The 19,141-nt window shown below is 41.4% G+C and overlaps 3 protein-coding genes across 4 annotated transcripts in view; 2 read left to right on the plus strand and 1 right to left on the minus strand.

Annotated features, from left to right (window-relative positions):
* The window catches only part of LOC106081316 (protein halfway), a 29,124-nt gene extending 22,293 nt beyond the window's left edge, over window positions 1-6,831 (minus strand). The window contains exon 1 of the mRNA XM_013243204.2: window positions 6,415-6,831. Within this exon, the coding sequence (XP_013098658.2) occupies window positions 6,415-6,426 (12 nt within the window). The 5' untranslated portion in view covers window positions 6,427-6,831. The remainder of the gene's footprint in view (window positions 1-6,414) is intronic.
* A 1,445-nt stretch (window positions 6,832-8,276) lies between these two features.
* On the plus strand, window positions 8,277-9,217 carry LOC106081304 (protein C19orf12 homolog). The gene is made up of 2 exons (XM_013243181.2): window positions 8,277-8,706; window positions 8,828-9,217. The coding sequence occupies exons 1-2, from the start codon at window positions 8,505-8,507 to the stop codon at window positions 9,046-9,048; spliced, it is 423 nt and encodes a 140-aa protein (XP_013098635.1). The 5' UTR covers window positions 8,277-8,504; the 3' UTR covers window positions 9,049-9,217.
* Window positions 9,218-13,513: 4,296 nt separating this feature from the next.
* LOC106081307 (protein C19orf12-like) lies at window positions 13,514-14,483 on the plus strand. 2 transcript variants are annotated; one of them, XR_009398119.1, is made up of 3 exons: window positions 13,514-13,897; window positions 14,018-14,349; window positions 14,446-14,483. XR_009398119.1 is itself a non-coding variant. In XM_013243184.2 (2 exons), the coding sequence occupies exons 1-2, from the start codon at window positions 13,699-13,701 to the stop codon at window positions 14,236-14,238; spliced, it is 420 nt and encodes a 139-aa protein (XP_013098638.1). In that variant the 5' UTR covers window positions 13,514-13,698; the 3' UTR covers window positions 14,239-14,457. The 2 variants fall into 2 exon arrangements, 1 of the variants encoding a protein (XP_013098638.1); XM_013243184.2 differs by having other exon boundaries at window positions 14,018-14,457.
* The last annotated feature ends 4,658 nt before the right edge of the window (window positions 14,484-19,141 follow it).

The following is a 19,141-nucleotide window of genomic DNA, read 5'->3' on the forward strand; positions in this document are numbered from 1 at the left end:
TCAGAATTAGATATAGCTCCCACATTGTACTTATATAGGTAGGTCCGTCCGACTTTTGCCCTTCCTTACTGGTTTTCCATAGAAAATTTGGTCACATTTTGAATTTGGCGGATGGCCTTAATAGCCAATGCTATTTTTCTGCCCTATTATGTTTATGTAGTTGTTATAGCCATATTTGCATGTGGAGTGAGCAAGCTCGTTCCGGTTTATACGACCGATCGCCGCGGTAACATGATAGTCATTGGTTATTAATAGGATGTTATTTTTGTTTATTTTTACAGAAGCAGACAAAATAAAGGAAATCTGTTACCCGATACAGATAGTGAGCGACGAGGATACCACAGAACTAATCCCTCATGACGGTTTAGAATGAAGAAGAAAAAGAAAGCAGCATGAGCCGATGTGTTACCAGCAAAGACGAAAAGCTTATGCAGCGGTCTGATCATGCTGGCTAACAAGTGGTATTTTGTTCTTTTTAGAATGTTTTTATTCCAAACAATAATAAGTCTTAATAAGTAAGAGCGTGTTAAGTTCGGCCGAGCTGAATCTTATATATCCTCCAACATGGATCGCTTTTGTTGAGTTCTTTGCGCGGTATCTCTTTTTAGGCAAACAAAGAATAATGAATAAGAACTGTTATGTTATTATAGCTATATTATGTTATAGTCCGATTCGAACCATAAGTGAGTTGAAATCTGAACATTGTAGAAGTCATTGTGTAATATATCGGTCCATTCGGATAAGAATTGCGTCTTGTAGGGGCTCAAGAAGCAAAATCGGGAAATCGGTTTGTATGGGAGCTGTATCCAGCTATTGATCGATTCAGACCATATTGGACACGTATGTTGAAAGTCATGAGAGAAGCCGTTGTACAAAATTTCTGCCAAATTAGATGAGAATTGCGCCCTCTAGAGGGTCAAGAAGCCAAGATCCCAGAACGGTTATGTACCGATTTGCGTGATACTTAGCACAGTTATTGGAAGTCATAAGAAAACACCTCGTGAAAAATTTGAGCCAAATCGGATGAGAATTGCGCCCTCCAGCGGCTCAAGAAGTCAAGATCCAATATCGGTTTATATAACAGATATATCAGATTATGAACCGATTTGAATCATATTTAGCACAGTTGTTGGAAGTGATACCAAAACACAAAATTACGGCCAAATCGGATAAGAATTGCGCCCTCTAAAAGCTGAAGAAGTCAAGACCCGGATGAGAACTGCGCCCTCTAGAGGCTCAAGAAGTCAAGATCCCAGATCGGTTTATAGGGCAGAAAAATTAGGTTATGTACCGATTTGTGTCATACTTAGCACAGTTAATGGAAGTGATACCAAAACACCACGTGCAAAATTACAGCCAAATCGGATAAGAATTGCGCCCTCTAAAAGCTGAAGAAGTCACGACCCTTGATCAGTTTATATGGCGGCTATATCAGGTTATGAACCGATTAGAACCATACTTAGCACAGTTGTTGGAAGTGATAACAAAACACCACGTGCAGTCAAATCGGACGAGAATTGGACCCTCCAGAGACTTAAGAAGTCAAGACCCAATATTGGTTTATATGGCAGCTATATTAAAACATGGACCGATTTGGCCCATTTACAAACCGAACTACACTAATAAAAAGTATTTGTGCAAAATTTCAAGCGCCTAGCTTTACTCCCTCGAAAGTTAGCGTGCTTTCGACAGACAGACTGACGGACAGACGGACGGACATGGCTAGATCGACTATCAAGAATATATGTATATACTTTATGGGTTTGAGACGCAAACAGAATGACGAAATTAGTATACCCCCATTCCTATGGTGGACGGTATAAAAATCTTTGAAATATATTGACCACTAAAATTTTAGGGGATTAGTATACCCCCATCCTATGGTGGAGGGTATAAAAATCTTTGAAATATATTGACCACTAAAATTTTTGTGATTCGGGTTTAGCATCCGCTGTTGTATTAAATGGAAATTGTATAGCCATAATTGCGATTTTCAATCAATCATTTATTTTCAACTGGACTTTAGTAACAGCCTTCAAAAAATAGTATTCTCAGATTTATTTCCCAATAAATAATAAACACATCGAAAAGTCGCGCTTATTTGTTAATTGGATTATTAATTAGCACTGGAAAAAATAAATAATGGGCAGATAGCTGGCACACCTTAATTCTTATAACCAAACTGTATTTAAAAGCAAATATTGACTTTTAAAAACAGATAAATGATCATTTTTGATATGGACAATGAAAAATAGGAAGGTATAAGAAAATGTTTCTTCACTTTGTCATAATAATATTGGCTCTATGACTGGCAGCCAGTTCTGTATGCCGGATCATAACGGCTTCAATGTACATACATAAAGGTGAACGAACACCTGACCTCATAACCTCTGAACCCCAGACTTGTATCAATCAGAAGAAAGGCGATTGTGTTGTCTTCAGAGAATATATCAATCGCCGCTTCTGGGAGTTACCGCTGCAATCCCATGGCGGCCGGTTGTACGCATCGGATTAATACAATTGAGCCTACATCGGCAAGGGCCGCCGCCTCAACGTATAACGCATGGGTTAAAACCCCAGATGTGGCACAATTTTTCAGCGCAGGTAGTATTCTTTGCTAAGATCCTGCTGATTTTAGAATCTGGAATTAAATAGGGTGGTCTGCAAACATAAGCAGATTTATGGATAGAGCACTTGAAGCAGTGTAACTTAAGCGGCGGCACACGGTGAAATGAAAGCGTTTGAAAAACTATTACAAAATCTGCTGTTTGAGACCGGGTTGGTGTTGTAATCACTTTTGTATTTGGAGGTGGCGATCCTTGTGAAGCTCCATATGTCAGCAAGCCCGTTCCGGTCCATAGGATCGATCGCCGAGATAACGCTATGGCCATTGGATATTTAAAGGCGCCAATAACTCGCCTTGTCATATCGAGTATCATAGACACTCAGCATTTAAGCAACTTTTTGTAGGGATTTTTAAGTACTATCAAGCAAAAAAAAAAAATTTTGCAGCCCGAACAAATTTTTGAAATGTCTAGGTGAACAACTTTAGCGGCCTGCCAAGAGACGCCCGTACGAAATAGTGCCTTGAAACTTTGCCCATGATCTCGCTAACAGCTAACCTCTAACAAATCCAAAGTTAACTCTATCCTTTCTCAAAAGGCAGATTTTTTACTATCTTTTTTTTCGATTCTCTCCCACTGTGCGATATTAGCAAGCTGTGGTCTATTGAAACTCTCGAACGCCGTTAAAAGGGATCATAGGAACTTAGTCACTTTTAGCGACATAACAGTCACTGATTCGAGGGGATGCGCCAGTTTGTTCAGCCGTCAATTTATTGACCATCCCTGAATGAGGAACTTTTTGTCGCATCAGTGGCCAACGGGCTGTTGGCTTACTATAATCAAATAACAAATAACCCTGAAGGAAGTTACAAATGGCATCCGCAGCGCCTATTTACCATGGAGAAAATGACAATCATCATCTAAATCGCCAAGGCCCAGAAGAATGTGGAAGAAATTTGGAGATATATGCCACCATATCCTTTGCTACTTTGTTCATTACATGAACAGCTGGAGTAATGGGTTTCACATTTTACAGCCTTACAAGTCCCTCGTACATGCTACAGCAATTTGAGAAAGAATTCGGTAGTAGAAATAAGGTCCTCAAGTCGTTTACCGGCAAATGCAAATGCAAATTTTGCCCATGAACATTCTACTAAGGAACAGGGGCAAACTTCTCACATATCAATGAGTGCTGTCAGATTCAAGTTTAAGCTCAATGATGAGTGGCCCCCTTTTTATAGCAGAGTACGAACGGCGTGCCGCAGTGCGACACCTCTTTGGAGAGATGTTTTACATGGCATAGTACCTCACAAATGTTGCCAGTATTAGGAGGGGAAAACCACCGCTAACAATTTTTTCTGATAGTTTCGCCAGGATTCGAACCCAGCGTTCAGCGTCATAGGCGGACATGCGGTAACCTCTGCGCTACGGTGGCCTCCAACCTTGCCGGCAGCACAGGTCAATAGTAAAGTACGCAGGGCTTGTTGAATGCCACTCTGCGAACCATGTCGATTGCCTATATCAGAAGGCAAAGGTCCTCCCATGCTGTCTAAGCAATATTTTCTGTGGCTGTTATGGCAACAGCCATCCAAATCACCATCTTGTGGATAGTCATCCACAGCATGAAAACGTCGGTTGGATCGAAATGGTCTAAAGCGTTTCTCTACGCTACGACAAGAACGAAAGCGAACATGTTCCTATAGAGTTTAACCTTCCTCGGCAAACCATAGTGGTCCTGGCTCAACTATGTTGCAGCATATGCAGGCGACACAATTTCTACTGGGCTAGGATTGATGGTAGTATGACACCGTAGAGCACAGTTTAGCATGTCCGCCTATGATGGTGAATGCCTGGATTCGAATCCAGACGAGAACATACAACAAAACTTCAGCGGCAGTTATCACCTCTTTATGCTGGCGAAATTTGTGAGGTACTATGCCATTTAAAAAATTCTCTCATTTAAAAAACCAATGGCCATCACGTTTCCACGGCCAAATTTGCTCATCTATTGAGCTTGACGAGAATCGCTACTTCTCCATACAATTGTGACTACCCTAGCCCGTCACGGGATGACTATGAGCACCACACTGGCTGGAACTTTGAGCTCCGATATGTGTGGTGTTCATTGTTATCACGTGAAGTTTAGCTACGAGCTTCCGGGCGCGTCCACAGGTTGCGTATAGTGGAATGATCCACACGGAGTAGCTGCAATGGCAGTCGCGGACAATCAGCGTTATGGAGCGGAGAGTCTCAGTGAGAGGCCGAGTGGGGCCGGCTCCTGCATAAATTCTGAGTGCCTATGATGATCGATTTGATAAGGCGAGTTGTTGGCGCCTTTAAATAACCAATGGCCGTAATGTTCCCACGGCGATCGGCCCTTTGGACCGGAACGAACTTGCTCACATATAGGAGCTAGATGAGGATCGCCACCTCCACATATAGACATGTGGCTACAACAACAGCAAATGTGACTACAACAACAAAACATGGAGCCGTCCTTTCAGCGATCGGATCTATGCATCGGAATGATCTTGCTCAACAAGATCCCACATGCTGTATAAAAGGCTAGAACAACATGTAGCATTCATGAAAATACGTTAGCAAGATCTGAACAGCTACTGGGTAAATATTTTTCTTAACTTATGGCTGTTAGTTTTTCGCAACATTTTTTCCTGATGACTTTTTTTAGATAATAGATTATGAAGCAAAACAATTTGGCATTCGCCCTCATTACTTATGAAAAAATTTTCTTAAAAGTATTATGTTTTCATTGAGATTTTTGGAAACTATGTGTTTTCAACTGTGAAAAACGAATATAGTACCAGCCTTTATCGAGTAAAAATACCTTCTCTTGGTATCAAAAACAAACTTTGGTTTGACGGCGATCCGGTAGATGTCGCCGTCTCAAATCCTATTGTTATCGTTGTTGCAGTGTGTTGTACACTGAGGCGGCAGCCGATGAAGGACTCCATCGAGCCACTCCGGTACGTACCGCTGGCTGCAATGGGATTGTCAAATCCTATTGCTCTGATTTAGCCATAATCCTAGGGACTATAAATAACTTTCTTATTCTACTCATAAGTGTGTTTGGTATACTTATTGGGTGGAGCTGAAAATCTTCTGTTTACAAAACAGGCGGAAAATGTAATCGGCTTATTTATAACACGGCGGAATGTCACAATTTTTTCAGTTTTTTAATAAAACAATATTTGCGTGGTGATTTATAATACATTTTCGTACACTTTTATTCCGATAAAGTACATGGCAAAATAAAAATTTCCCGAAAAACAGCACATTTTCCTTAAGCTATAATTTATTTATCCAAAAGCGAATAACCAATTAATCTTTTTTTACAATAGCATGCAAAAGATGTGCGTTAATTTTGCCAGTATTTGTTCTCATTCACTGTTTCTTTATTGTTTGCCGTTACTTGGGGAGATAATGAGATCGTCTCTCAATAAAACAATAACAAATGAACAACGAAGCAAGCACACATTTCAAAAGCGATTACATATAGTAGCAGTTTTTCTTTTTGTTGTTGTTCGTACATGTTCATGTGCATGTGTGGTTTTGTGTACGTTTGCATGTTCAACACCCATGTAGGCAGAGTATATATAAATAAAACGGAAAAAGAACCCAAAACAAATAGTAAAATATGTGTCCCATGCTAAAAATAGAAATATAAGGAAGAACCGAAACAAAGATCCAAGCAAGATCTCCAAGCAATAGAAAATTTAACAAAAGAAATCATTGAAATCTATTATACGAACAATGTAAATAAATCAAAAATTGTTCAATGTTTTATAAATATAAAAGTCAATATTATTATTGAACATTTCACTAAATATACCTTTGCCGACATTGTAGTAGAACAACTTGTTGTCTGCTATAGCATTTATTTAATTATCAATTCACAAATTAAACATTATACATATCATTAATGAATATATATATATATTACATGGCACTTTGTAGTAAAATTTCATTAATACAAGAACATCTTTCTTTTATTTTTTCTTGCATTCATATTGCACTATAAAAATGCACATCGTTCGCTTTGTGTCAACGACCACCAGTTGATTGTGTTTATTAAACTGTGGTAACGGTGGGGTGGCCCCGCAATATGAGTTTACACTTGTAACAAAACACTTTGTTGAACGAAAACGAAAATGTTTTTTAATCCGCCGTGAAACGAATCTATGAGATACGCAGATACAACAACCGAACGAAAACACAACAGAATTCCACAAAGACCAGAAATGAAACTGAGAGAGAATTTTTTACATCTTTCAGAGTTACCATAATCTTCGAAGGAAAATCAACAGATGGTTGTGAGATGTTGCCAGATGACTTTTGCGCGTAGCTTTCGTGGGATTTGTTTACAGCGTTGCAAATTTCAACAAAACGATCAAAACCAAAGCTCGACTAAACCAAAGCTACTCTCAGACAATATGTATATGTCATGCGACATGTCACTTTCTAATGATATTGATGCCTTATGTTCACTCTGAACTTTTTAGTATTGGTCATATTTATTTGTAATCAGGATTCACTAATAGAAGGTTAGGCCACTTGCGAAAACATAAAATGGATAGGCCCCACGAACATCATTTAAGATGTCAAATCTGTCGATTGAAAATGTTATCAAATAGGAAAAAACGTAAACAAAGAGTGAATGTAAAAAAAGAGAACAAGTTGACATCCCTAAAGCCATGTACTGTCAAAAATTAAAAAAAAAAAATGTGTGTCGGCTGATCGCATGGCTTAACCTTATTCAATGAATCCTGATTTGTAATACATATAATGTACTCCAATTGTAAATAAAGGATATATGTACCCATGTATATATATATATATATATATATATATATATATATATCTTGGCATAAGCGGAGCGATGAGGACCACGCCCACTAGGGCTCAGGAGACTATTCTAGATATCCGACCCATTGACATACAGATTAAGTGTGAGGCAGCCACTGCGGCTATGAGACTAGGAGAATGGATTGAGGATGGGAGCAGCTCATACCATCGCGGTATAATCCAGGCGACGATAGGAAACATGGAAGGAAGGGAAGAGGTTTCCGATCGGATACCTGAAATGAACCTTGAAGTCGAGTGCGAGACACTGCTGCCATCGGCACAGTCTTGGATTGACGGAACCCTGGTATTGGCATATGGAAGATCATGTTACACGGATGGATCAAAGCTAGAGGTCAGAGTGGGCCTGGGGGTCTACATTGAGAACCCAGGGACTGAGATCTGTTTAAGACTGCCTCACCATAATACGGTCCTGCAGGCGGATATCCGAGCGATCACGGAATGCGTGAAGTGGTGTATGCCCATAGTGGCATGGGGCGGATTAATATCTGCACCCTCTTTTTTTGAACCTAACCTATATATTGACAAATGCAAATCACTTCAATCGTAGTGTAAAGGGTTGTGGAGATTATCTCAATTCACGTGGATTTGGGCTCTAGTGTAGACGTGATTTGATTTTTTATATTTTAAATGTTTAAAGCTCCCTCATTTAATTATTTGATAGCATACGTATACGTTACGCTAATACATTTCCATTAATTTGCATTGACGTAAGATTGCCAACGCTTATATATATCTATATGGTTAGGCAATACCTGGTTCAATTTTCTATTGTAATGTCAAGACCTCAAAATAAGAAATTCCTTTCCTTTGTCAATTCGAAGAATTGTGTAGGATTTATATTGAAGTTATGATTTTTTTCATTGCCACATGAGATTTTAAACGGTTCCAGATCATTCTTTACGACGATTTATATTCTTGACGATATGGCAATCATGTTCATCGAAACAATAACACTGGCGTATTTTATATCAACCGAAGAGGTACAATATCTGATACGGAGAAATTATTCATAAATAATACATTTTAAGGCTTATATAAACTCTTTTTAACAACACAATGCCCATCAATGGTAGGGAGTTGATAGATGCCATTTCAATTCTGGCAAATGAAAACAATGTTCGAGTTACCGTACAGCAGTCTGGTAAAGGTGCTATTATTTGTGCGGCCTGCTGTTTTGTTGGAGGCGTACTTTTAGGTCCAGCTGGTTTGGCAATTGGTGGAGCAGCAGGTGGTGTCACAGCTTATAGGATGACAAAAGGTATGTAAGAGAACAATAAATAGCCACCAAGGTCATACGATGGACATTGGATTACGTGGCTTTCATGTCCATGTATAATTGTGATGAGTAATCCATCCCTCTATATGTTTTGTTTTCATAGGCAATTTTCGTCCTTTGGGTGATGTGATCATTAATGATCTGAGTGACGCACAAAAAGAACTCCTGGTACAAAAAGTTACTGATGCCCTTAAGGATGTTCATCCCACCGATTTAGCTCTGTTATTACCTTTGATTATGAACAATGTTTCCATACAACGAGCTGTGCTTAATACGGTTGTAAGCTTTGTCTCAAGCGAATTGCGTTTGCAGATAATTGACTGATTTCGATCAAAATATGTTTCTAGTGTTAGCATCCTGTGGAAGAAATATTTTTGTACCTACAGCGAAAAAATTTGATTTGTGTATTAAGTTAAAAATTTTGAGGAAATCGGTCCTTAAAATACATTTTTATTGTTTTTATTATGAATAAACGATTTTGAAATTTGAACAATTCGATTAAAGCGGTTATGTACTCAATAAACAAATTTATTTTAAAATCTTGTATTCCTTAAAAAATATATAACTGACTTACTTACTTACTTTAATTGGCTATGACAATATTTGTTCCACTAGCCGAACGTAGAATAGTGTTCCAAGCGCCTCGATTTTCTGCGCTCATTCTAAATCTCACACCTAGTTTCGAGGTGTCTTCCACCACTTGATCTTTCCATCGGGCTTTTGGTCGTTCCGGTTTGCGTGTACCCCCGTGTTTGCCTTCAAAAGACTTCTTTGCTGAAGCTTCTTCATCCATTCTGACAACATGACCCAGCCAACGCAGCCGTTGTATTTTGAAGCGTGTAACTATGCTATCGTTGTCATACAGCTCGTGGTTCATACGTCGCCTTTATTCTCCATTATCACAAACTGGTCCATGCATTTTACGAAGAATCTTTCTCTCAAATACTCCAAGTACTCCCTCATCTGCTTTCACAAGTACCCATGCTTCAGAACCATATAACAACACAGGTGTCATTCCTTTTGGTTATGCACACTGGCGCTGCATAACTTACCACAGACCGGCTAATTGCTTTGTACGTGGTCAACAAGGTTTTTTTGTCTGCACTCCAAGTGCTGCCAGCAAGTGACTTGAGGACTTTGTTTCTACTTTTGACTTTATCGCAAATTGCTGTGGCATGTGGGGAGAATGTGTAAGAGCTGTCAAATGTGACGCCAAGTATTTTGGGGCACTTGATGGTCGGAATCATTTCTCCATCGACCATCACTTTCAACTCAGTATTCACCTCAAGCATATCTGTAGTGAACAATTTGGCTGAAGATTAGGTGACAGATGTCAGATTTCTTGCAGCGAAATATGAGGCAAGTTCGCTAAGGAAGACCTTCAACCTATCGCAGATGTCAACAATGGGTGGGGGCCTGATGCCATAATCGTACAATTGTCCTCATGTGATATGATCTCTATGCCGTCTGGAGAGGTTGGAATGAAGGATAGGTAAAGGTAAGCAGTGCCGGAGATATCACCCCGCCTTGGGGAACACCTTTTTCACTCTACGGTGCTTCGACTTCTTATCCCTAAATTCCGCAAATGACTGCCGACAGTCATTTGTCGCAGTCATTTGCGAATTATCAGTCGCAAATGACTGCGACTGATAATTCGCGTCCCAGCGTTTCAGGCCTCGCTGGAGGGACGTGTTGGCGATGTCCTCAAATAGTATGGCATGGTTGACTGTGTCGCATGCCTTCGATAGGTCCAGTGCCACGAGGACCGTCCTAGCATATGGCCTGGGCAGGTTGAAGCCACGGCAAATGTTTGTAGTGATGGCATGCAAAACAGTTGTTGTACTATGCAGTCTTCGAAATCCATGTTGACGCTCGGCGAATGGAAATTCTCCTACGAGGCTCGGGAGGAGTAATGCCTCAAGCGTCTTTGCTACTGGTGAGAGACATGAGATCGGTCTGTACGACTCCCCCAAACTTGGGTCCTTTCCAGGCTTCAGGAACGGCATCACTCTGCCCAACTTCCAGACATCGGGTACTATAAGAGTACTCAAAAACAGGTTGAGAACAGTGGTAAGGTACTCAACTCCAGGTAAATATATCCAGATTATTCAGCGTCAGTGTAGAGATTCCATCGGGGCCCAACGCCATGGATGATTTGGCGCCACGGATGACATACGTAACTTCGCCCACGGTAAACCGTGATGTCTATTCTTCGGCTCGGATATCACGGATACGACGAATGGCTCCCCCTTTAAGGCCTGTCACTCTCGGGATGCACAATAAATTGACGGTTGAACAACATGAAGCATCTCTTCGCATCAGTCACGTTTACGTCGCCAAAATTGACCGAGGTCCTGTCATCCCGTCTACCGGGGTTCGAGAGTGACTTAACAGTAGACCACAGTTTGCCTAAACCGATGCCTAAGTTACATTCTTCCACAAATTCCGCATATATTCGTTGACTACCCTGTTATTTCCAGATTCAGCTCGCAAATTCTGGGGTTAGTGAGGTCCGTACAACGAATCCCATTGGATTGGTGTACTCTCTGAACCGACTCAATCGTCCTTCTTCTGATCCGGCGCTCAGAGGTTATGAATTCGGGTAGTCGGTCAATGGTGAGAATTATGGGGAGGTGGTGTGATCCCAAAGAAATGATGGCTTGCTAGGTTACGTCACTCAGGAGATGCAATGGAAATTATGCAAATGGCGAGCTGCTATATATTGTTGTTGTTGTAGCCACATTTTCATGTAGAGGTGGCGATCCCCGTCAAGCTCCTGTAGTTGAGCAAGCTCGTTCCGTTTCAAAGGACCGATCTCGCCGATAACTCGCCTTGTCATATCGAGGATCAGAGGCACTCAGTATTTGCGCAAGAGCCGTTGTCGCCCGGCCTCTCACTGAGACTCTCAGCTCGATACCGCTGATTGTCCGAGACTGCCGTAATGCTACTACAGCTTCTCCGTATGGAGTAGCTATCCACTATCCGCAACCTGTGGACGCGCCCGGTAACTCGCAGCTAATCTTCTCGTGACAGCCGTGAACACCACACAGCCTGTGTGGTGCTCACAGCTATCCCGTGCCGGGAGCTGCTGCATCTCCTCGTAATGTTTGTGGGGGCATCCTTATTCACAGTACAAAACGTGAAGCCTTCAATCTGATCTGCCAAAGATATGATCCGCTGGTCGTTAGGTTAGGGTTAGGCTAGGTTTAAGTGGCACTTTGCCATCAGACTCACTTAGACGTGTTCGTCTGCAAAAGTCGTTGCTGGCAACCCTTAGTCTGTCAGCATGTTTTCCGATTAGATAGTGACCTGTCATGACGACACAATGACTTAGACTTCTGTTCTAGCCAATGACATCAAAGCAGTAGACCTCTTCAAGTCTAGATGAGGCCACATAGTTTTGGAATGCTCATAGCCCCCTCTTTGTGACCATCTATCATTCGTTGCACTTCGGGCCTAGTCCTGAAAACTTATATTGTCCCGATCGGTCCACTTTTGATTTTGGGTTGTGTTTTTGGCAAAGGGGGAGGGCCTGTTTCCTTCCAGACCAACAACCTACACAATAAGCGAAAATTTCGAGAAAATCGGTTCAACCGATTTTCAGTCTATAAGGGAACAAACAGAGTCCCATATACCGTGATTGGCTTATGTGCCCATTTTGGTCATTTTTGTGGGGGTGGGGTGACCTTCTATACTTCGACATGAATTTGTATGCCAGATTCGAAATCTACTCCCGAATACCTTTCAGCCCCATCTTGAAATGAACCTCCAATATGTCTGTTTGGGGGAGTTTTGGGGTTGAGGCGGCCCGATGGGTACTTAGACTCAAGTTTTAATACCATATTCGTATTCTATTCTCCAATACCTTTCATTTGATATCTATATTGTCCCGATCGGTCCACTTTTGATTTTGGATTGTGTTTTTGGCAAAGGGGGAGGGCCTGTTTCCTTCCAGACCAACAACCTACACAATAAGCGAAAATTTCGAGAAAATCGGTTCAACCGATTTTCAGTCTCTACGAAACATTGGCTTATGTGCTCATTTTGGTCATTTTTGTGGGGGTGGGGTGACCTTCCATACTTCGACATGAATTTGTATGCCAGATTCGTTATCTACTCTCGCATACTTTTCATTTGATATCCATATTGTCGTTATCGGTCCACTTTAGATTTTGGGTGGTGTTTTTGGGCCAACGGTAGAGGGTCCGGCCCCTTCCGTTATCAAAAAATTATAAAGCCTATTCCTACTTCCTGACCATATTAGTAACCTACTCCCGAATACCTTTCATGATCGTCAAATAAACCTATTTTAAGGGGTTTTTGGAGCTGGGGCGGCCCCCCAGGTACTTGGACCCAACTTTTATTATGAAATTCGTACTCTACTCTTGAATACCTTTCATAAGAATCCCATATTGTCCCGATCGGTTCACTTGTATTTTTGAGTAGTACTTTTACGGTAAGGGGGAGGGTCCGCCCCTTCCCGATTAAAAAAAATATTATAGCCCAGGTTTCCTTCCAGATCAACCTACACAATCTGTGAACATTTCAAGGTAATCGGTTCAGCCGTTTTTCAGTCTATACGGAACAAACAAACAAACCGACATACCAACAAACACTTATTGAATTTTATAAATAAAAATTGTGGATTGTGGAATTGTTTATAAAACATTTGCCATGCATATAATTCACATGAAATACTTTTATTATAAAAGAATCCAGTTCTTGATATTTTGTTATAACATTTGGCAAACTGTTTCTTTCTATTAAATAACGATTTAGCATTTACGCACCCCTTTGGTTGATATGCACGGTCAAATAGATAACTTATCTAATGTAGAAAGTAATGTAGCTAAAACTAAAACACTGGCTCATTGCATTTCAACCGAAGAAGTACAATATCCGATACGGAGGACTTATTCATAACTACGAGTAATATATTGGAAGCCATTATATAAACCTTTGTTTGACAACAAAATGCCCATCGATCATAAAAAGTTGATAGAGGCCATTTCAATTCTGGCAAATGAAAAAAATGTTCGAATTACCGTAAAGCAGTCTGGTAAAGGTGCTATTATTTGTGCAGCCTGCTGTTTTGCTGGAGGCGTACTTTTGGGTCCGGTTGGAATGGCAATTGGTGGAGCAGCAGGAGGTATCACAGCATATATGACACAAGGTATGTAAGTGAACATAAAATAGCCACCATGGTCATAAGATGGACATTGGAGTGCGTGGCTTGAATGTCCTGTACAATTGTGATGAGTAATCCATCCCTTTATATGTTTTGCTTTCATAGGCAGTTTTCGTTCTTTGGGTGAAGTGATCATTAATGATCTGAGCGACGCCCAAAAAGAACTCCTGGTACAAAAAGTTACTGATGCCGTTAAGGATGTCAATCCCGCCGATTTAGCCGTGTTATTACCTTTGATTATGACCGATGCTTCCATACAACAAGCTGTGCTCAATACGGTTGTAAGCTTTGTCGCTAGTGAATTGAGTTTGGAGATAATCGACTGATGTTCATCAAAATGTGATTCTAATGTCAACAACCTGTGGCAGAATATATTTTGGCACGCATTTTTCTACTTTATGGGATCTTATCTACCTTAATATTTTTGGTTTGTTTTGGTAAATTATTGTGTATATGATTCATGAAAGACTGTAATAAAAGAATCGAATTCGTGATATTTTGCTATCGCACTTGCCAACTGTTTCTTTATGTAGAAATGTGAATGAAAATTAAACTAAATCCATCCACACATAGCTGAAATTAACAACGAAATGGTTTTGGACATGCCCTAATTGTCGAAAATGGCTTTAAAATAAGGAACCATTTTGACCTTAAGCTAATCGAAGTCATCACGAAGCACAAACCACCAAAGACCTGAGGGCGTACGTATTAATTTGTAATTTGTAATTTATTTATTTACACCCGCACAACAAGAATATAAAATTCTTATAATTAAAGTGCGGGTAATATCTCCAACAATTGTACATAGTAAACACTTAAAACTAAGAATCTATAGCTATACAATACATCGCAGATTTTGAATGAATAACTTACGGAAAAAACTAACAATTGTGGCTTTGTAGATTTGAATTTAAAAGAAAAAAAAAAAAAACAAAAGTGAATTTATCAATTAAAGAGGAATTAGTAGACTTAGTTGATCCGAAAAAAAAGAAATTAAGGTAAGTATAGAAGAATAAAAATTAATATATATATAAATGAGTCTTAACATTCATCAACTTAATGCAGTGAAATGTTTCCAAAGTCTGGTTTTAAATGTTGCCGAGTTACTGAGTAATTGCAGATCGTTAGGAAGAGAATTCCAGAGACGTACAGCGAATATGAACATATGCCATTCAGAAACAAGCCTCCGATACATTTTGGGAATGATTTTTTTACCTCTAGTAGATCTGGCGAAATCAATAAATCCATACAGATATTGTGGTGCCTGCGTGTAGATCAGTTTATGCAGGAAAGTAAGCGATCTTAGGAATAACAAGTGCTGTAAGGAGACGCCATACAGAGATAAACAGTATTCAGAGATGGAATCGCGCCGTCTCAAGCCAAATACATAACGAGTAACGCTATTAAAAAAGGTGTTTAGCTTACGTCCACTTACCGAGTCGCAATTAGCAAACAACTCACAGCCGTAGAGAATGCTGGGAACAAGATAAGTCTTTGCCAAGAGAGACCTAACCCGCAGCGGAGTAACCGACTGAGTGGCCCAGAGAGCACGCAATTTTGAATATCCCTGACCAACGACAGAGTCGATATGATTACTCCAAGTCAGAGTGCTGTTAATAACAACGCCCAAGTTCTTTGCATGAGGAACGATTTCCAATCTAGAGTCGTTAATGAATATACCGACACCACATGAAAAACGAGACAGCCTGTTTCTGATAACCACACACTTGGACTTTACAGGGTTGAGACACAGGCCATTGGCTTTCGCCCACGTACTGACTCTTGACAGATCATGATTACGCAGACGTATGTTTTCAGCAATCTCATCCCTCGGACAGCCGATATATATTTGTACATTGTCAGCGTACATATGTAACTCACAATAAGACAATTGACCCGCCAAGTCGTTACTGTACAATGAAAAGAGAAGAGGACCCAGAATTGATCCCTGAGGAACACCTTTTAAAACAAGCAGAGGTGCTGATAGAGAAGACTTATAACTGAGCGCGGTGTGACAGGTACGACAAAATAAGACGAACGGACGTAGAAGAAAAATTGTAAAGATGTCTCATCTTATCACATAACAAGGAATGATCCACAGTGTCAAATGCCTTAGAATAGTCAAGAAGAACAAGGAAATTTATCTTGTCATTCTCCAAATTGACCCTGATCCTCTCAGTGACCTCTGCCAAGGCAGTTACGCAGCTGTGGTAAAGTCGAAATCCGGACTGTCTCACATATAACAAAGAGTTCTCGTTGACAAAAGACGACATTTGCAAATACAACAATTTCTCAAAGACCTTTGACAAGTAACAAAGAATCGCAATTGGTCTATATTCCTTGGAATTTTTAGGCAGTGGGATGACTTTGGCATGTTTCCACGCTAATGGAAAGTAACTCGTGGTCAAAATCCTATTGAAAACATAGGTTACATGAGGAATAATAAGGGGGAGCAAGAGTCTTACAAATCTAGGATCAATGCCATCAGATCCGACAGCGTTAGACTTTACAGTTGCGACACACTCAAGGACATCGGAGGGACCAATACAGCTGAAGCCAAAACCAGAGTCGTCATCGAGGGAGGGGGAGACATTGAAGCCATAGAAATTGGGATCAACTGGGATCTGTGGGACATTAACAAAAGCATCGTTAAGCCCATTGATGTCCAAGTTTGTTGAACATCTATTAGTATCTTTCCCAATTCCTATGTCTCGAATAACCTTCCACGTTCTCTTGGAGCCTATTGCAGAAGTAAAGCGTTTGTAATAGTAGTCTTTCTTGCCTATCTTAATCAACTTATTGACATGGTCTCTTGCTAAGCGAAAGGCATCATGTAACTCAGGCGTCCTGAAACGTCTCCACCTGCGATGCGACATATTCCTCACGTGAATAGCCGTATTTTGTAGGCTCAAAATTCGTTACAGCTGCCATATAGATCAATTTCTTAATTTACCTTTTACCTTGTGTTCATGATGAGCTCATCCATTTGATTTCAATGAATATGATGAGTATGGCGGGGGTATAAAAAAAGTTGTACCCGCTATCATCCCTGTTGTACACTGAGCCGGCAGCCCTTGCCGATGAAGGAATCCATCTGGTCAATACCGTACGTACAACCGGCTACCATGGGATGATAATGCGTACTTGAACACGTATGCGGTAATTTGGCCCCTGGGTGAATTAATAGCCTGTTTGTCGATGTCGACGCGGGCGTTCGTTCGGCCTGCAAACAAAAAAAAAATGATTTCGGTTTGTGTATCTCATTTTAAACGAATAATTTAAGCCGTACACAATCGCAAGCATTCCCATACAAAAATTAGTTCATGTAAGATATATTAATTTACAGGTAGTGGCAGTTGCCCAACACGCCTGACGCTAGTGACCCCTACATGGAGTCCCCATGCACTCCAGCCAGGTCCAGTATTGCCGCGATTGAGCTATACAACGTGTACATACCGCTGGTTGGTAGCTGTGTCCCATTTAATGGCCAAGCTTACTACCCCGACATAAGTGGGTTACTATCTGGCCATAATCGTCTGGTTCTAGGGTACTTTAATGCGCATCACACCTCATGGCATTCCCGCCTAGGTAATGACTGGCGTGGCATAGCTTTGGCAGAGCAGATTGAAGGTTCCACGTTTTGCATGTTCCACTAGGATTACGAGGAGGTGCAGCATCTCGCCAGACATTTCCATTGCAACCCCTGATCTCCTGAGTGACGTTTCCTGGCAAGCCGTCATCTCTTTGGGGTCAGACCACCTCCCCATCATTTTCACCATCGACCGACTACCCGACTTAATAACCTGTGAGCATCGGGCTTTTATCAATCAGAAGAAGGCCGATTGGGCTGGCTTCAGAGAGTATTGTGCATCCCGAGAGTGACAGGGCAAAGAGGAGAGCCATTCGCCGTATCCGTGGCCTCCGAGCCAATGGACAGCCATCCCAATTTACCGTTGGCGAAGTTACGAATGTCATACGTGGCGCCAAATCATCCAAGGCGTTGGGCCCCTACCGAACCTCAACATTGAGTTGAGTACCTTAAAACTGTCCTCAACCTGTCTTTGAACACTTATAGTTTCCGATGTCTGGAAAATGGGCAGAGTGATCCCGCTACCCTTCTCTCACCAGTAGGAAAGGCGCTTAAGGCATTACTATTCCCGAGCTTCGTAGGAGAATTTCCATTCGCCGAGCATCATAATGGATTTCGAAGACTGCATAGCACAACAACTGCTTTGGATGCCATCACCGCACACATTTGCCGTGGCTTCAATTAGCCTAGGCCATGTGATGAGACGGTCCTCGTGGCACTGGACCTATCGAAGGCATTCGACACGGCAGCCATGCCAAATTATTTGAGTACATCGCTAACACGTCTCTCCAGCCAAGCCTGAAACGCTGGGTCGCAAAAGTAGAAACAAAGTCCTTAAGTCACTTGCGGGCAGCACTTGGAGTGCAGACAAAGGAACCTTGTTGACCACGTACAAAGCAATTGACCGGTCTGTGGTAAGTTATGCGGCGCCAGTGTGGTCTCGTCAGCTTTGTGACACGCAGTGGAATAATATTCAGATCTGTCAGATTTCCTCCCTCCGAACTGTGACGGGTTGCGGCTATGAGACTTAAGGCGATAGGAGAATGGATTAAGGTGGGAGCAGCTCATACCATTGCGGTATAATCGAGGCGACGATAGGAAACCTGGAAGGAAGGGAAGAGGTTTCCGATTGGATACCTCAGATGAACCTTGAAGTCGAGTGCGAGACACTGCTGCCATCGGCACAGTGTTGGATTGACGGAACCCTAGTATTGTCATATGGAAGATCATGTTACACGGATGGATTAAAGCTAGAGGACAGAGTGGGCCTGGGGGTTTACATTGAGAACACAGGGACTGATATCTGTTTTAGACTGCCTGACCATAATACGGTCCTGCAGGCGGAGATCCGGGCGATCACGGAATGCGTGAAGTGGTGCGGTGCTAACGCGAGGACGTCGCGTTTGAACATCTTTACCGACAGTAAAATTGCCATAAGAGCAATAACAACCAGGACGGTGAGGTCACGAACAGTCTTGCAGTGTAAGAAAGAGATTAAAGCCTTCTCTAAGGATGGCAAAATCCCCATCGTATGGGTGCCGGGCCACAACGGAGTAAGGGGAAATGAAAGGGCAGACGATTTGGCGGTGAAGGCTAGAGGACTGCCGTCAATAAACTGGGTTAACCCGAAGCCTTTCGGG

Source organism: Stomoxys calcitrans, chromosome 4 (assembly GCF_963082655.1).
Source record: "Stomoxys calcitrans chromosome 4, idStoCalc2.1, whole genome shotgun sequence".
Taxonomy (NCBI): domain Eukaryota; kingdom Metazoa; phylum Arthropoda; class Insecta; order Diptera; family Muscidae; genus Stomoxys; species Stomoxys calcitrans.

Excerpts from the sequence above, each read along its gene's own strand:
- LOC106081304 (XM_013243181.2), top strand. The coding sequence starts at position 8,505 with ATGCCCATCAATGGTAGGGAGTTGATAGATGCCATTTCAATTCTGGCA. Across the intron at positions 8,707-8,827 it reads AGCTTATAGGATGACAAAAG|GCAATTTTCGTCCTTTGGGT; the intron begins GTATGTAAGAGA and ends TTGTTTTCATAG.
- LOC106081307 (XM_013243184.2), top strand. The coding sequence starts at position 13,699 with ATGCCCATCGATCATAAAAAGTTGATAGAGGCCATTTCAATTCTGGCA. Across the intron at positions 13,898-14,017 it reads CACAGCATATATGACACAAG|GCAGTTTTCGTTCTTTGGGT; the intron begins GTATGTAAGTGA and ends TTGCTTTCATAG.